At 39.4% G+C, this 16,974-nt stretch overlaps 1 protein-coding gene across 9 annotated transcripts in view; it reads left to right on the forward strand.

Moving 5' to 3' along the window:
• The window catches only part of SFMBT2 (Scm like with four mbt domains 2), a 267,557-nt gene that overhangs the window by 233,397 nt on the left and 17,186 nt on the right, over positions 1-16,974 (forward strand). For all 9 annotated transcript variants that reach the window (XM_049882021.1, XM_049882015.1, XM_049882022.1 and 6 more), the window contains 4 exons: positions 10,784-10,959; positions 14,931-15,097; positions 15,608-15,868; positions 16,792-16,920. In XM_049882021.1, coding sequence (XP_049737978.1) covers positions 10,784-10,959; positions 14,931-15,097; positions 15,608-15,868; positions 16,792-16,920 — 733 coding nt within the window. The remainder of the gene's footprint in view (positions 1-10,783; positions 10,960-14,930; positions 15,098-15,607; positions 15,869-16,791; positions 16,921-16,974) is intronic.

Genomic DNA, 16,974 nt, shown 5'->3' on the forward strand with positions numbered 1-16,974 from the left:
CTGTAAGCCTTAGGACTTCTAAAGTAGAGATTTGCTTAACACTTTATTATGTTAAACATCAGAATGGTTCATTCAGAATAAAAACACTGTGTTTCAGGGTCAGTAGAATATTTGATCAAAAGGGGAAAAATTATAGAGAGGCTATCCCTTTTCATTATTATAGTATATTTACTACGTTTAGTAAAATTTGATACCGTAGAGAGTTTATGCCAAAAACATGTTCTCTGCTCTGGGAATTTACAGTTTTAGAAGATAAAAAGAACCAATACACTTGTGTGGCTTTTGTTATGTAAAATGGCAGTCAGTGGGCTTTGGGTTGACACATGGGCAGTCCCTTTTTTCCTTATTTGGAAGTAGGCGAATTGTTTTTGCTTTGCTTTAAGTTTCTTGAACTCTGAAATTGAGAGCCTGAACTGGATCACTGTGCTTGAACTCAGTTTTGGGGAGGTACATAGGAAAAGATACATTTTTCAAGATAACTTTATGTTTTATAATAGCTTCAATGTTTTGAGAGGGCTTTTAATGTTTATTATGCTTTTCAAATAGAATAGATCTGACTGGTCAACTTGTTTTATGACCGTTTCTTAAATATCATTTAAATGTAATGTTTGGAAAATGATGCTCTTTTAAAGAGTGGACCACTCTTCCATGGCTAGTGTATCTCAGCTCACCTGTAAAGAAGGCATGTATCTGATGCATAAAGAAAATTGAGGAATATTAATTTGTATGGCCGGTTATATCTCTCTCTATCGTTAACTCATACTGGTACTGAGTGGAGATATTGAGGCTTATTGTACTGTTCTTCAAAATTCCTCGTCAGCAATCAACTCAGCATTTCTGGTGTCTTTTTTGAACATCTCCGTAATTTTAGATTCATTGTAAGTCATTATGGTCTAACGATACTCTGCCAAATCACAATATATGTAAACATATTTAAATTTATACAATATGATATGTAAATAGCAAGTTTATTTTTATTAAGTGGCATGTCAGTGAAAGATAGCACTCCAACTCATTCTTTCCAAAGAAATACGTAAATGAGCTTCACCTAGGCTTTGAAAAATTAACCAGGTTTTTTTGTGTGTGTGTCTAATGTTCCATGTTTTTTCATTCTACCCAAGGGAGAGGTCATCAGCAATAGAACATTTCCTTATAAGGTCAATTCCTATTAGTAGTGGCAGAAAACTTTTGCAGGTGTTTATATGGAGAAATGCTTCTTCTCGTTTTAAAACTTCTCTGTAAAATTCAGTACGTCCGAAAATACACCTAGTGGGTATAGAAATAGTAAAACCACAAAAATCTTAAATTCCACTAAAATCTCCCCTGCTCCTGAATCAGCCCGAAACCTGTGCCGGACACAAAAATGACAGGGGTAGTTCATTTTGCAGAGTTTGCACTCATTTTCATGTTACCAAGCCGATCAGAAATTTTATTAAATCCAGCCTGATACAATCAAAACAGACATTGTGAAATCCAGCCCTGCTGTATTGTAAAAGCAATGTATTACCTATTATATCAAATATGACAGTAGGTTCCGTAGCAAAATTTTACACAGCAACTTTTAATGAGAAAATGTCTGTCTAAACTGGGTTTCAAGTGTGTTACGTCACAGTAGCGTCTCAAAAAAAAAAAAGCTGCTAATGATGATGGGTTTACAGTCAGTAGGCGCATTCCTGTTGTCATACTACATGTTGAGTCACCTCATTCCTTCTGATATAAAATGACAACTTTTTAGATCTTGACAACTTTGCTATTTTCTTTGGTGCAAATGGAAGGAGAGAGATCTGGCTTCTTTCCATTTAGCTGAAAGGCAGAAATGCTTTCTGTCATGAATAAATTAGCTTAGCAGAGGGGAGACCTGCTTGTAAGGTATTCAGTTGTCTTGGTTGTAGTTGCTGAATTATAATTACAAAGGTTGTTTTCAGGAAGAAAGGACATGAGATTGTCCATAGGGCGATGTGGTTGCTGTCACTTAGCATCTAGGATTTCTGTTTTTTTTTTTAACCCCCTCCACTGAAGAGTTAAGATCCATTTAGGTGGGAGGATGGAGGTGCCATTGAAGAGGTATTTGACCTGTAAATATAATAAAAACTAACACTATCACCTACGGTTGTCTCTCAGTGACTTTTCCTATTTATCCAACAACCATGCCTTTTACACTATTCCTGAAGAAATTACTGCAGTGTTTGAACAACGTGTAAGGAGCCTATCATATTATTAGTCTTTAACATGTATTAAAAGGTAAAAATATACTAGCTGCAAAGGGACAAATGGATTATAATGTTCATTTCAGCTCTTCCGAGAGAGAGAATTCCTTCTTGCCGATGAATTTAAGTGTACTAAATTGACCTACATTATTTTGAATTTTAGGAGGAGGAGTTTAGCCTATACCTTAGGGGAATTTAAAAAAAAGCAAAAAACTGTATCTAAAGATATTTAAATATGTCTTCTTGAGAAAAAAAAAAAAGGACTCTGTTAACTCTTCCTAGAATGATTTTTATGGTAATTTTAATAAGAGCCAGGTAGAAACTTAATAGATTTTCCTAGTCCTTTGTTACAGCTATTCAGAATATTTAAAGAGGAAATAACCTGGTATAATGTCACCTGAATTAAACTTCAGTATCACTTAGGCAGAAGCAAGGAGATAAAATCAGATCTTCATTTTTAGGTGAGACATGGTCAGTTCTATGGAAATGATATTTTTTGTTTCTTTTTCATAAGCAATGGCTACTTTTGTATGTGCTTTTATTTGAATTTTTTTTCTACTTATGCCCATATTTTATGACTAGTAAGATATACTATTTGACTGTAAAGTGCTTTATGTAAAAAAGGATTCCCAAACCAAGGGGGAAACCCTGGTGGCGTATTGGTTAAGTGCAACAGCTGCTAGCCAAGGGGTTGGCAGTTCGAATCCGCCAGGCGCTTCTTGGAAACTCTATGGGGCAGCTCTACTCTGTCCTATAGGGTCGCTTTGAATAGGAATGAACTCGACGGCACTGGGTTTTTTCTGGGCTCAAACCAAGGGACTTCTCACTGAGAAAGGTTTTCGTTTTGTTCATTTGTTCAGTTTTGTTTACTTTGCTCAGACTTGTGCTATTTGCTTTCCTGAAAATGTAAGGTACAAATTTACACTAAGAAAGCATGTGAACCAATCTAATACTAAGAGAAGAGTGAATTCATGTGTATGTGTGCACTTAAGTTCATCAGACTATTGGTTTGGTGTTTCTAGTTCCAACAGGGACCGCTTTAGGATGTTTGAATTAGAAGTAAACACACACACACGCACACACACACACACCCATGCAAGCACACATGCATGCACACACTCACACACACACTCATTCCATTTATTGTACAGCATTTCCACTGATAATGGAAAAGATCATTGATTGTGCTCTGCATTACCTGAAATGCAGGAAAGGAGAAAGAAGAGAGAAATTTTGGAGGGGTCAGTATCATATCCAGGCCAAAGGCCAGTGAGCCAGTGTATTGACCCTAGTGCCTGATGATTAAGAAGATGTGACCAGTGAACGAAAAGCCTTGTTATCTTACTATACCTTACAGTTGCTTAAGGAGGAGACTGATTTGCTTATGGCATGTGGAGCTTCTTTTAATTCTTCCTTCAGTATTCAAGGATGTGAATTCAGCTTGAAGAACTGGAAACTTGTCCTCTTCTCCCACCCACATTGCTACCTAATAAGATTTTGTGAAAAGGTCATGATATGAGTCAGCTGAGAGCTTTAACCACTGCACCACCAGGCTTCGTATTGAGTGATATTAATTAAGCCAAGTTCATGTCATCCCACTCTGACAACCAAAGAAGAGCATGCTTCCATGTTGTTTCTCTTGTTCTATAGCTTCCTTTATTGCTAAGGTCTGGGTTTTCACAGGGTACTTCTGAGAATAGTGTCGGCTTCAGTACCTCCTCTTTATATGCTCAATCTATGAAGAGATTACATTCTTACTTTCAGATATCTATGGAACCTCAGTAACCCAAAAGTGCTGAGGAAAAAAGTGATGCTCAAGCCCCTGAGGACTGCTTGAAATGAAGAATGTCTTTCTTACTAGATACCTTCCTTACAATTCTCTCCTCCCCCATCTTTTTTGCTTTCTTTGCTATTTATCACTTCCAGTCCAGTGATCTTTAACTTCTTTGTTCCCTTCTTCCTTCCTTCTGAGATGATTAATCAGGCCAAGGATTTTTCTTCTAGCTTGGTTGTCTCTTTTAATATTTTCCTCCTTTTCTTCTCAGAACTTGTAATACATACTTTAAGAATCTTACCTTAATGTTTACAGTCACCTGGTTGGGCTATTTAATAAATGATATGGCTGAGTGGTTTTCCCTCAGGACTCACATTGACAGAATAAAGTGAAGAGTATTATCCCATGCTCTTGAGTACTTCTCTTTTCATATCCCGCCTGTAAAATTATGACATTGATAACACCTTTTTAAAGCCTTTTATGGTAAATAAAACATTAAACAGAGTCTTAATTTTTGTACTTTTGGTACAATAAGGAGTAGAGTAATGAGACTAGGGTTGTTGCTTTGGACCTTCACCTGGGTGCTCTGCGTGATGTGGAGCATGCCATCCATCTGTCCACCCCACAGTTCCATGTCTATCAGTTGGAGCTACTAATACTTACCCATACTATCTTGGAAGATTGTATAAGGATCAAATGATGTAGAGTCCTTGAGAAAATATAATTTACAGTATTATATAAATGCAGCCATACCATTACATCCCAGCCATTGGGTAAAATCTTAGAACTGCCTGTTGCCTGTATTTCTTAATAGTCTAATATCTTTATATATTTAGTATGGAAAAAATTGCCCTAATTTGTTGACCATCTCCAAAATAAGCCAGTTTATCGGTGTTCCAAACAGTTTTCCTCCACACTGCAATAATAACTGAAAGTGTTTGCCTGTACCGAGCCACTAGCACTCAAAAAATACTTACTCGAAGGAAAGCTTATCATATATTAAGCTTAATAAACTTTGAATTATATGATAAAACTACATTTTTTTATTGTGGTGAAATATACAGCACATAAAACTTTTGCATTTTAGACATTTTAAAGTCTACAATTTAGCGGCATTCTGGGGGTGTCCTTGTGTGGCGCAAACAGTTGGGGCTTGACTACTAGCCGAAAGGTTGATGGTTTGAACCTACCCAGAGGTGCCTCGGAGGACAGACCTGACAGTCTGCTTCTGAAAGGTCACAGCCTTTAAAACCCTGTGGAGCACAGTTCTACTCTCACACCCATGGGGTGGCCATGAATCTGAAGTAACTAACAACAACAAATGTTGTGCTACCATCATCTCTGTTTAGTTCCAGAACGTTTCCATTGCCCCAGAAAGAAACCCTGTATCCGTAAAGCATTCACTGATCTGCTTTCTCTCACTATAGATTTGCCTGTTTTGGATATTTCATAGAAATGGAAATCATAGAATATGTGACCTTTTATATCTAGCTTCTTTCACTCATTGTGATGGTTTCAAGGTTCACACATGTTGTAGCATGTATCAGTAAGTCATTTTTTATGATTGAACATACAGTTATTATTTATTTTAAAAATTTTTTATTTTGAATCAGTCTTAAACTTAGACAAGGTGCAAGTACAGAATAAACTTTTTCTCTTACAAATACTTATTGTGTATTTCCTACAAATAAAGACATTCTCCGACATAACCACAATACAGCTATCAAAATCAGAAATTTAATATTGATGCATTTAAAAAATAATGGTTGCTGTCTAGTTGATTGAGACTCATGGCGACCCCATGTGTGTCAGAGTAGAACTGTGCTCCATAGGGTTGTCAGTGGCTGATTTTTAGAAGATGATCACCAGGTCTTCCTCTGAGGCACCTCTGGGTGGACTTCTAACCTCCAACCTTTTGGTTAGCAGCCAAACATGTTAATGGCTCATACTACTCAGACTGTATTGATACATTATTACCATTTAATCCTCAGATTCCACTCAAGTTTCAACAGTTATCCCAATATTGTCCTTTATGGCACACATGTCCAGAATCACATAGTGTTTGGTTGCCATGTCTCTTTAGTTTCCCTCCTTCTGAAACAGCTACTCAGACTTTCCTTGACTTTTATTACCTTGATACTTTTGAAGGTTATGGGCCACTTATTTTATAAAATACCACTTCAGCTTTTTTGGTATTGACGTTTTTCATGATTGGATTCAGGTTATGCATGTTCAGCAGGAATATCACAGAAGAGATGTTGTATTCTTCTCATTACATCCTATCCTGGGCACACAGTTTCAGTTTGACTCATTACTGGTTATGCTAACTTTGATCACTTCATTAAGGTGGTAACTGCCAAACTTCCCCACTGTAAAGGTAGTTTGTGAGGAGATACCTTGACACTATGTAAATATCGCATTCCTCATCAAATTTGCAATTTATTCTTCATTTATTTATATCAATGAATTAATTTTTAGGCTCCTCTTTTATTCAATGGATTGTGATCCATTACTATCTTATTTACTTTGATTCTCAGATTATCCCAGATTTGGCCAGTGGGAGCTACATCAAGCTAGCTTTTATGGCCTTTTCACGTTTCCCTCATTCTCTGATAGTTTCTCACTTTCTGACCCAACAAGATGTTCACAGTTCGTCTTGTCCTTTTCCAGCCCCAGTTCTGGTATTCATTTCTCTAAGAAGCCTTAGTTTTGTTGTTGTTTGTTTCTGTACTAAATGGTGTTTAGAAACCATGATCTGGCATTAGGTATGCTCACTTCTGCTAATGCCCTGAGTGTCGTTCTTCCCAGAATGTTTATTAAAATAAGCCTTTGTTACCTACCCATGGAAGAAAGAGGAAGGATGCAGGATTGAACAGAGGGGGAAATCGAGCCTAACTTTAGCCCTTGAGGAGCTTTTGAGTTAGAGGTTCAGGGTAGTCCCAAGTTGGGCCATTAGGTAGGTCACTGGATAGGGCTGTCCCTGAGAAAGGCAGGGAACAGGCAGCTTTTTGCAGCTGAGGCAAACTAAAGGGACTGACAACTGAAGGCCGTTTGCCAACAGTACTCACAGCAGCTGGGGCAGCAAGTTCTTCACTGACAGGAGATGCAAGCGGCGTGTCCCGGTGTCGCCCACCTCACCCTGCTCGGGCTCCGACACCCTGTGCTGCGTGCCCTCTTGCACGCGCCCTCCTTCCCTGGCTCAGGCTCTGGCACCTCACCCTCCCCCCAGCACCTGTACATGTTCCTTGCTCAGCTTCTACCCCTACCCCTCTACCACCACCATGGCTTTTAGACAGAACTTTTCAGAAAGGGAAGGAAGAGGAAAGAAGTGTGTTTCGTTTTTGTCTACACTGTAACTTTTATTTTCATAAATTTAGATTGGCTTCTCCTGGCTGTACAAGATTTCACTAAAATGCTTGCTTCCACTGAATCATCCCAAATTAGCCCCCCAAAAAAGCTATACTTTTTGAGATTTTCCTTTTCCTGTGGGTATTTTTTCCCTTTCTTTGTGCCTCTCTCCAATGTGTCCCCGGATATATCTGCTTTGTTATTTGGAGGTTTGGGAAACATAAATGCCTGTCTCTGAGCCCTAGTTCCACAGTTTGAATTCACATCTGGTTTCCATATTTCTCCTGTTTGTTTGTTTGTTTTTACCTCTTGCTGTTATTTTTTAAGGGACTTTGAGAATCCCAATATTGATTTGCAACAATAAAAAAAAGAAGAAAGAATCCTGATATTGAGCTCTTCTGTACACAGCCCTTGGAACACTGACACTGTAGTATATAAAACTGCAAGGGAAAATGTACTAATAAAATGTATTTATTCTACATTTCCCAAAACATGAGAGAGAGACTGTGTTCACAGAGTCAGGCCTTTTTTATTACGGAACACAATAAAAGCAATAGGCAAGAATCACCCAAAAATGAATCATAGAGGCCCTCCTCAGGGGAAAGGAGAGTCAAGCTTCTATATCTAGGGTCAAGAGAGGTCCTAGAAAAATCAACAGTTGTACAAGGGTATAGGATTTAAACCATGATCTTATCTACAAAGGATTGCTTTTTCTTACTACATAGAAAGTCAAGGTTGGCACATCAGAGAAATTGAGGAAAAAAAGAGTAGAGAAGGGCTGGAATATGAAAGCTCAGTGTATAAACATAAAATGTAGTTTTTTAAGTTAGAATCTTAAATTTTTTTGCTGTTGATATTTTAAACAATGAGTTATTAAGAGAAAAAAAGCATGTTTTTCCAGATTCCAAAAAGATAATTTAAAAAAATTTTGAAATAAGCTCAGTAGAAGTTATCGCATTTATTTCTGTCATCACATTATTCTTTGTGAACCAGATCACCAGTTTTGAATTTAATTGTTTGCGCATTACAAAAATGACAACCATCTTATTTTACACTCATTTGTACAACATGTTTGGTGTTCCTGTTATATTTTATAGTGGACTGATGGAGACCTGAATGTGTTTGTGAAAGAGCAGGCTTGACAAAGATTTCATGTCATTACCTCATGAATTGGCAATGTCGGTTTACCTGGGTAGTTTCATTCCTTCTGATTTTGGTTGGTTTTCCAGAAACTAATCCAAGTGTTATCTGCCAAAGCTACCACTATATGCTGTTTTTCTGGAAAATAAATCTGTTGTTCAAAATTTTAACTTAAAAATTGGGGGCACACATCAAGGGCAAAGCTTAATGGGCACAGCTATTTTGATGTGTTCTAATTTCAGCAAACTCTGACGTTAGTGAGACTTGAGCCTAGATAGAGATCTATAATCTGTTGCCAACTAAAAGATTTATAATTATTTTGCACCAATGTTAGTTTAAAAAATGAATCGAATGGTAATTCAAACAGTTATTTCCAAGTGTTCAGCTTTTCAGGCAGGCATTATTTATGTGATTATCATAGAGATTTGGATGAGAACTTAAGTACCTGTTTCAAACAAAGAACTCATCAATCTGCTTTCCAGAAGATCTGGTGTCTAGTTTTATGTTGATGACTTTATGGCATGTGGTTTTTCTTGGGCAGGAGAAAGTTTTTTGGTCAAATTGTTGAGCAACAGATGACAGTATCTAGATTCTTGAAGCACTTTCACTCCAAATTCTTTATCATGTTGGGGGATGAGGGTAATTTTAATTTTTTCACTAAAGGAAAAAAAAAGTTGTCATTGAGTCAATTCTGGCTCATGGTGATCCTGTGTGTGTCAGGGTAAAACTTTACTCTGTGGGGTTTTCAGTGGCTGAATTTTTGAAAGTAGATTGCTAGGCCTTCTTCTGAGGTACCTCCAGGTGGACTTGAACTGCCAACCTTTTGATTAGCAGCTGACTGGCTTAACCGTTTACACCACTGAGGGAGTCCTTTACTAAGTAGTTGAGCTTTTTTCCAAAGAAGGAAAACATTGGACTTATTTTTACCAGGCCCTAGGGAAGACATAAGAGTTTAATTAATACTTAAATTTTATGGCAGTAAAGTAACCATCTCTGTAAGCATATTAGTTATACTTTTTAGAATTCTCATACCTTAAAATCAGTACATTGTGGATACTATAGAAGATGTTCACATTTCCGGATCTTGTTTTATAATGCATTGAAAAAGTTTTTGTGAAAACTTCAATGTCCTTTGTTTAGACTGGTCTTCCCCCTAAGAAAAGAGAAACCCACCTAAGGTTGACCTCAAAGAATCATTAGAAAATATAAGCCAAGAAAGGAGAAAACTCACAGGAAGTGACAGCTGCTGGGATCACAAGGAGAAACAGCTTTATTGATGTGTTGAGGGGTTGACAAACTGTCTGGGGGTCCCCTGTCTGCATCCCTCCCTTCCCCCTGTGGCTTGAAAGTGAGGCCCCTTGATTAGACTGCTGTGTAGAGAGGAAACCAAAAGGCATGACAGGTGAGACCGGAAGTGCAGCTAGCTTCTCCAGAAGCATGTTGTTGTTCACTGAGCGGTTTGTCACATTTCCAACCCAGTGAGTGAGATGAGTGGCTGCCCTAATGGGCCAGGTATGTTTAAGGACTTGATCATTTCGCGTTGCCCCTTTTATACTTATAAAATACAGAAGTCTCTTCCTTTAACTATTGATAATTCATCTGAGGCCCGTCATGCTTCCCTGAGCACCAAAGCTGCTGGCTGCTGAGCTCATGATTGCAGGGAGTCCTTAGGGACTCCACCGATTTCTCACTCGGGGCTGCTGTGGTTGGTTGGTTTTTGTGGTCCCGCCTTAAAATCCGTTGTGTTTCTCTTTTAAACATGACCTTGCCGACTAGGTGGTTATTCCTATTGCTCTTCTGCACAGATGCCATTTATGATTAATGGAAATTGCCCCCATTTCAACAATATGATATACGGTCTTGATAAAGATACTATTTAATTGTTCTGAATTTGCATGTTTTCCAAAGCAGAATCATGGTACTTTATGCACTCATATTTTCCAAAAAATTAAATATTACAGCAGCAGGAAGATGCATATTATATTTCATTATCATTAGTTTGAGAATCATGCCTATTAGGCAGGTACCATATACTACTAATATTTGGTATTATGTATAACACAATGAGAATATGCTAAGTGGAAATCTTTATTACAGTGGATTATGTTTTAGCATTGTTATCACATGTATACGATGTTAAGCATTTCTTAAAATATTTTTGTGAGATAGTTGGGAACTATAAAACAAAATGGAGATCATTAACAATATGATTTGTTGCTAGAAAATAGAAGTGGTTACTTTTGGGATATACTGTACAAAATCAGTCTGAATAATAACTTGGTCTTGCCATTGTTTTTCCTTCCTTATTTTCCAGGTACAGAGGCAAAACCTACAGGGCAGTGGTCAAGATTGTGCGAACATCTGACCAAGTAGCAGATTTCTGCAGACGAGTTTGTGCCAAGCTAGAATGCTGTCCAAATTTGTTCAGTCCTGTGCTAGTTTCTGAAAACTGCCCTGAGAACTGCTCCATTCATACGAAAACCAAATACAGTTAAGTACAAATAATGAAAAAAATCATTGGTCCCTAGACCTAAACTGAGGTACTTGACCTTTTTTTTTTTTTAATTTTTTTCCCCCTCAGACCCTTTCACATAGTTTTTCATAGGAATTTCTATGAAAAAATTCTTTAAAATTTGCTGTGGCAAGATACTTGTTTTTAGCCTGGTATAAGGAAGGGATGGGGACGATTGGAAAAGAAAAAATTAAAAATGTATATACTGTCATGAATTCCAGTGGATCAATTGATTTCGAAAATGATATGGCTGAAAGAAAAGCATGATAAAAGTAATTATTAGTAATGGTTAGTAATCACTGCCCTTCTTTACCCAGAGGAAGCATCCTTGACTTGATCTACTTCTCTCCTGCTTATACCACATTTCTCAAAACTGTTTCTAGTGGAGTAATTTGAGGATTCAGAAGCCATCATGACTTTATTTGCTCCCGACCATTTTGCTTCTTCACTAGGACTTGGAATTCAGAGTTGTTACCACCTGAATTTTACTCTTGCTCTGGCCTTTCCCAGTCTTCAGCACTTGCCTTTTCTGTCCTCCACCATCACATTTAGTGGCTCCTGCCTTCTGTTGATGGAGTCCCTGGGTGCCACAAACAGGTTAAGCTCTTCGCTACAAACTGAAAGATTAGGGTTTCAAACTCACCCAGAGGCACTTTGGAAGAGAGGTCTGGAGATGCGCTTCTGAAAGGTCACAGCCTTGAAAAAAGTATACTTCTACTCAGACACGCATAGTTGACTTGACTCAATGGCAACTGGCTTACCTTTTTATGGTTTGGTTTGGTTTTGGCCTTCTGTTGATGGTTTCTCCAAAACCTGCCCTTCCTTTACTCTGATGACCTTTTTCTCCACCTACTTTAGCCACTCCCAGATGCCTCCACCTCAGATATCTCAAGCCCTGAAAACCGTCTCTCTGGTTGTCAACTTCTGATCTTTCTACATCTTGCCTTATTTACCACTAATCCAAGGGGTAGACTGCATCCCAGTCAGTGACCTGGCAGTTTGCTCTGTCAGCCAGTGTTTCAGGCTGACTGCTAGGACCCAATGTGGTAAATGCTCCATGAGCCGCAGCCCTCTGTGACTTGTCAACTTGTCTGTCACAACCAAGAATCTGAATATACTTGAAACACTCTTCAGAGTGTGAATTTTCTTTTATTATATGTATACGTATGTTGTTAGGTGCCATCGAGTCAGTTCCGACTCGTGGTGATCCTATGTACAACAGAACGAAACACTGCCTGGTCCTGCACCATCTTCATGATCGTTGTTATGCTTGAGCCCATTGTTGCAACCACGGTGTCAGTCCATCTCATTTAGGGTCTTCCTCTTTTTCTCTGACCCTCTGCCTTACCAAGCATGATGACCTTCTCCAGGGACTGATCCCTCCTAATAACATGGCCAAAGTATGTGAGATGAAGACAGATTTGTTCCTTCCTTTGGCAGTCCACGATATTATATTCAATATTCTTCACCAACACCACAATTCAAAGGCGTCACTTCTTCTTTGATCTTCCTTATCCATTATCCAGCTTTCACATGCATATGAAAAAGGCGATTGAAAATACCATGGCTTGGGTCAGGCGCACCTTTGTATGTGTTACATACAGAATTGTAAAATCTGTGTTTCACTCCCAGTCCTACAAAAAGCTACCTTTTCTGTCACGTTGAGTTCCTTTCAGTCCACACATGTTCACTTACATGAGACATGGGTGTGTTGGGAGAGCAGGTCATAGTGCTCCCTGAAGAACTTGTCTCCACATCACATTACATGTGGCCAAAGGAGCGAGTCACTGAAGCAGGCCACTCAGTAACAGATGTTCCTGAATAAAAAAGGAGTTGACTGAGGGCTAAACTTGGCCTTGACTCTTTGTCTTTAAAATGGGCTTCTTTGTACTTTCAGGACATGGGGAGAGGCAGGTTATTACAACTCAAACACAATTGAAATGAATTTAAACAGTTGTTCTGAATCTGGTATTATAAAACTTCAAAATACTAAAATCCTCTGGGACATCTTACAGGGAAGATTGCTAATGGTTAAACTTAAAGCACCGGTAGGAGAATAGTAAAACTTTACTTAGATAGACTTGAGAGCAGTAAGAACATTGGTCACCCAGTCTAATTCTAAGCCTCTAAAAATGTACTACACCTTCAGCTGCATTCAGTAAAACCAATTCTGGATTCCCGTAAAAAATCAGGCTGCACCAGACTTGGTTTGCCCACTTGGGTTTTCTGGGTGTGAAAAAGTGCTTATTCATTTGTACTTAGTACCTAGAGATAACCACGAAGCAGCAGCAGTCATGCTTACCAAGGAATGTGGTCCCCTGAGAACTGGAGGTGGGATGGTATTTCAGGTTCTTGTGCAGTCTTCCCCTTCAAGAGGTTGATTAGAGCATGCAGGTGCTTTCCACAGCAGGTGTACTTTTCTCTGAGCTATAGGGCTGTGATGATGTGGTTTCCTAACAGTTTTTGTAAGTGCCATACTTGTGGACCAAATTCATGTGTGAAGAATGGGAAATAGGAAATTTTAGTTCTGAAGGAAGCCTACACTGTTGTTGTTAGCTCCCGTCCAGTCAGCCCCCAACTCATGGAGACCCCAAGCCCAATGAAATAAAATGCTGCCCAATCCTTCACCATCCCCATGATCGGTTGCAAACCACACCTTTGTGATCCATAGAGTTTTGTTGGCTGCATTTTGGAAGTAGATTGACCTTTCTTCCTAGTCCGTCTTAGTCCGGAAGCCCCCCTGAAATCTGTTCAGCATCTCAACAGCTTGCAAGTCTCCACCAACAGATGGAGTGCATTGGCTGGGAATCAAACCGGAACCTCCTGCATGGAAAGCAAGAATTCTCACTTAACCACCGCTGTCCCCTCTAAGCCTATACTAGTTAGTCCCAATGATCTCATTTTACATAAAAGGAAATCGAGGTCCAGAAAGGTTAGGTAACGTATTTATATGACACAGCTCATGGCACAGCCGTGAGGATACGCTGAAACCATGCTTCAGTGTGAAGGGTGGGGAGGCCACTGTAAACTTGAATGTCTTCATTTTCAGTTCTTCTTTTGGCTCACTCCATCCATAGATAAAGGTTCCTTTGCTGAATCTGGTTCTTTTATGGAATAATGGAAGTTACATAGTAAGAGAGTTGAGCCTTTGGTCAGTGAGTAAGCTGTCGTGATCATGATCATAACTGAATACTGGATTATTAGTGGTTTTAATTAGTTGGTTATACATGTAATTTATAAAGTAGATTAATTTTTATTGAAAGCTTATAAATTTTCTAATTAGTGCCCTAAGTGTTGATGTTAATATATATCCCTGCTGTAGAATTTAGAGGGGGCAGTGAGGTTACCATGAGTCAGGGGCCAATTCGACAGCAGCTAACAAGAACAACATAGAATTTATAAGTAATGAACCTCCACTTAATAAGAGAATAAAATATGTAATAGATAAGGAACAGTATTTGAAAAGAAAAATGGTGCTTTATTGATTTGCCCTGTGTTTAAGGTCACCATTCTGTCTCGATTGGATCAAGAGATGGGGTAAATCAGTCATGACAAGGACACTCCCAGAGGTGGTCACTGACTGTTCTTAGGATTCAGACTTGGAGAACAGTTGTTAGAACACTCCAGTGGGGAGTATTTGGGGCAGGGAAAGGAAGCAGAGAGAAAATCCTATAAGAACTGTGCACATGTTTAACTCTTTTACTATCTAAACGAGAGGGCATTGGAGAAATGCCTCCTCTCTGTGGAATTTTTTCTCAGAATTATTTCCTGACATATAAATGAGATGTCAAATTTATATTGCCCCAAATGAAAGGATGGTCTCTCTTTCCTTTTCTTTTTCCCTCTCACCTCCTTCTCTTCCTCTCTTCTTCTCTACCCTCTCTCTTTCCATGTATGTGTGTGTGTCTAGCCTTTTACACAAAGTTTTTAATCATCGTTCTCCCTGTAGCCTATTATTATGGAAAGAGAAAGAAGATCATTAAGCCCCCAATTGGTGAAAACAGCGTTGAAAGCGGCCCTCCTAAACCAGCCAGACGTAGGAAACGTCGAAAATCCATTTTTGTGCAGAAGAAACGGAGATCTTCTACTGTAGACTTCACGACACTGTCAGGGGAGGTATGTTCTATTCAAAAGCACCTTCCAACATTTGATTTTGACTTACAGCTCTAGTCAGCAAATGTGACTGCTTTACAGCGGGGGCTGCCGTGGAAGCCCTGATGGTGGGCAGTTAGAAACAGGAAATCACGAGAGCCCTCCTCTTTATTTGTTTGTTTGTTTTTGATATTTTATTGTGTTTTCAGTGAGGGCTTACACAGCAGTTCAGGTTCCCATTAAACAACCTCCTCACAAATTCTTTAGTGACATTGATCCCTTTCCTCATTTGTTGAAGACGGTTAACATTTCCAACAACTTTAGCTAGGAAAGTGCTGTGTTGAGTTAATAGAATCAGTCTTCAGAGGCCTCCTTGAACAAACAGTGCCAAGTGATTTGCACAGGGCCACCTGGGAAGGAAAACGGGAGCTAGGATTAAAGCCCAACACTCAGACTATAGTTTCAGTCCACCATATTTTGTTTACAAAGATTCTTTTTAGCCTAACCCTATAAATGCATTTCTCATCTTACTAGGAAAGTGAAGAAGAAGACCCAGATGTCGTGGAAGATGACACAGGAAGTGAGGAAACTGGCTCAGAGCTCCGGGATGACCAGACAGACACCTCCTCCGTGGAGGTTCCCTCTACCCGGCCCAGGAGGGCGGTCACCCTGAGAAGCAGCTCAGAGCCAGAGCGACGCCCTCCGGTGGAGAGAACTCGGAGGGGCAGAAAAGCACAAACTGCCTCCTGTGCAGGGGAAGATAAGTGCACGCCAGCCAAACAAGAAGGAGCAGAGGTAAATTCCGCAGAAGGAGCCCTTGAACTGACATGCCTGGATGACTTTAGGGAGTACAGTGTTTATCTCTCATTTTTAAGAAGGAAAAGCATTAGAGTTCAGATCTTTGATTTCAGGAGACTTATTTAAAGTATCAAAAACACTAGCAGCTGCTCTGGCTTTGCTTCTAAGTCAGGGGCAAAAAAGCTTAGTGATTTCACATCTTGACAGAGCAGGTCATTCATTAAACGTCAGAATGGAGTTCTAAGGGAAGTAATATCATCTCTTTTTCTGGAAAGCTTTAAAATGGCAAGTGATTCTTATCAGTCATGAGTCAGTTAGGTGCTGGGAATAAGCAGGTCAAGGTCCCTTTGAAGACTGGGTTTCCAGAATCCCATCCCAGCATCTCCCATCGCTGCCCTTATATTTTGCATCCCCGTTTATCTTTATAGGATACCTCTGGATTGATATAAAATGTTAATGTATCAGGTCTCCCTCAAACCCATGGGTGAATGCGATCAGCTGAAAAAGTAATTGGCACTATCGTCAGAAAAATAAATGGGGGCACTGGGGAGACTCTCCCCCTTGTGTTTGTTTGGATAAGCCCCTTATCCCTCCTCTTCTCTTTTTGATCAGAGATGCTTCACTAATAAGTAGGCCCACGATTTCTTGAACTTAGGATTCAAGAACTGCTATCACTGTGTCTTTTTTTTTTTCTACCTCTAAAGGCACACAAGTCATTGAAGGTGAATCCATAACCCAGACAAGTTGATAAGAAATTCCCGAGAGGATGAAAATCCCTAAAGCTTGTTAAGATGCCTAATGAGGGACCAAAGGGAAGAGAGAACTCATGGTCCAGGAGAGTCTGGCTCAGGCCCAAACGGTTTTAGAAAAGACTGAACAGGCCGTGAAGTAGTGATCTCCTGTTTGCTTTCCCTCTGTAGGAAACAAAACAAGAGGAGGAGGAGAGACTTGTTCTGGAGAGCAACCCGTTAGAGTGGACGGTGACGGATGTGGTCAGGTTTATTAAACTGACAGACTGCGCCCCCTTGGCCAAAATATTTCAGGAACAGGTATGGTGATTCTGCTATATATTATTCCTCTCCTTCACACCATGGTTTGATGTT

The sequence above is a fragment of the Elephas maximus genome, chromosome 4, assembly GCF_024166365.1.
Source record: "Elephas maximus indicus isolate mEleMax1 chromosome 4, mEleMax1 primary haplotype, whole genome shotgun sequence".
Taxonomy (NCBI): domain Eukaryota; kingdom Metazoa; phylum Chordata; class Mammalia; order Proboscidea; family Elephantidae; genus Elephas; species Elephas maximus.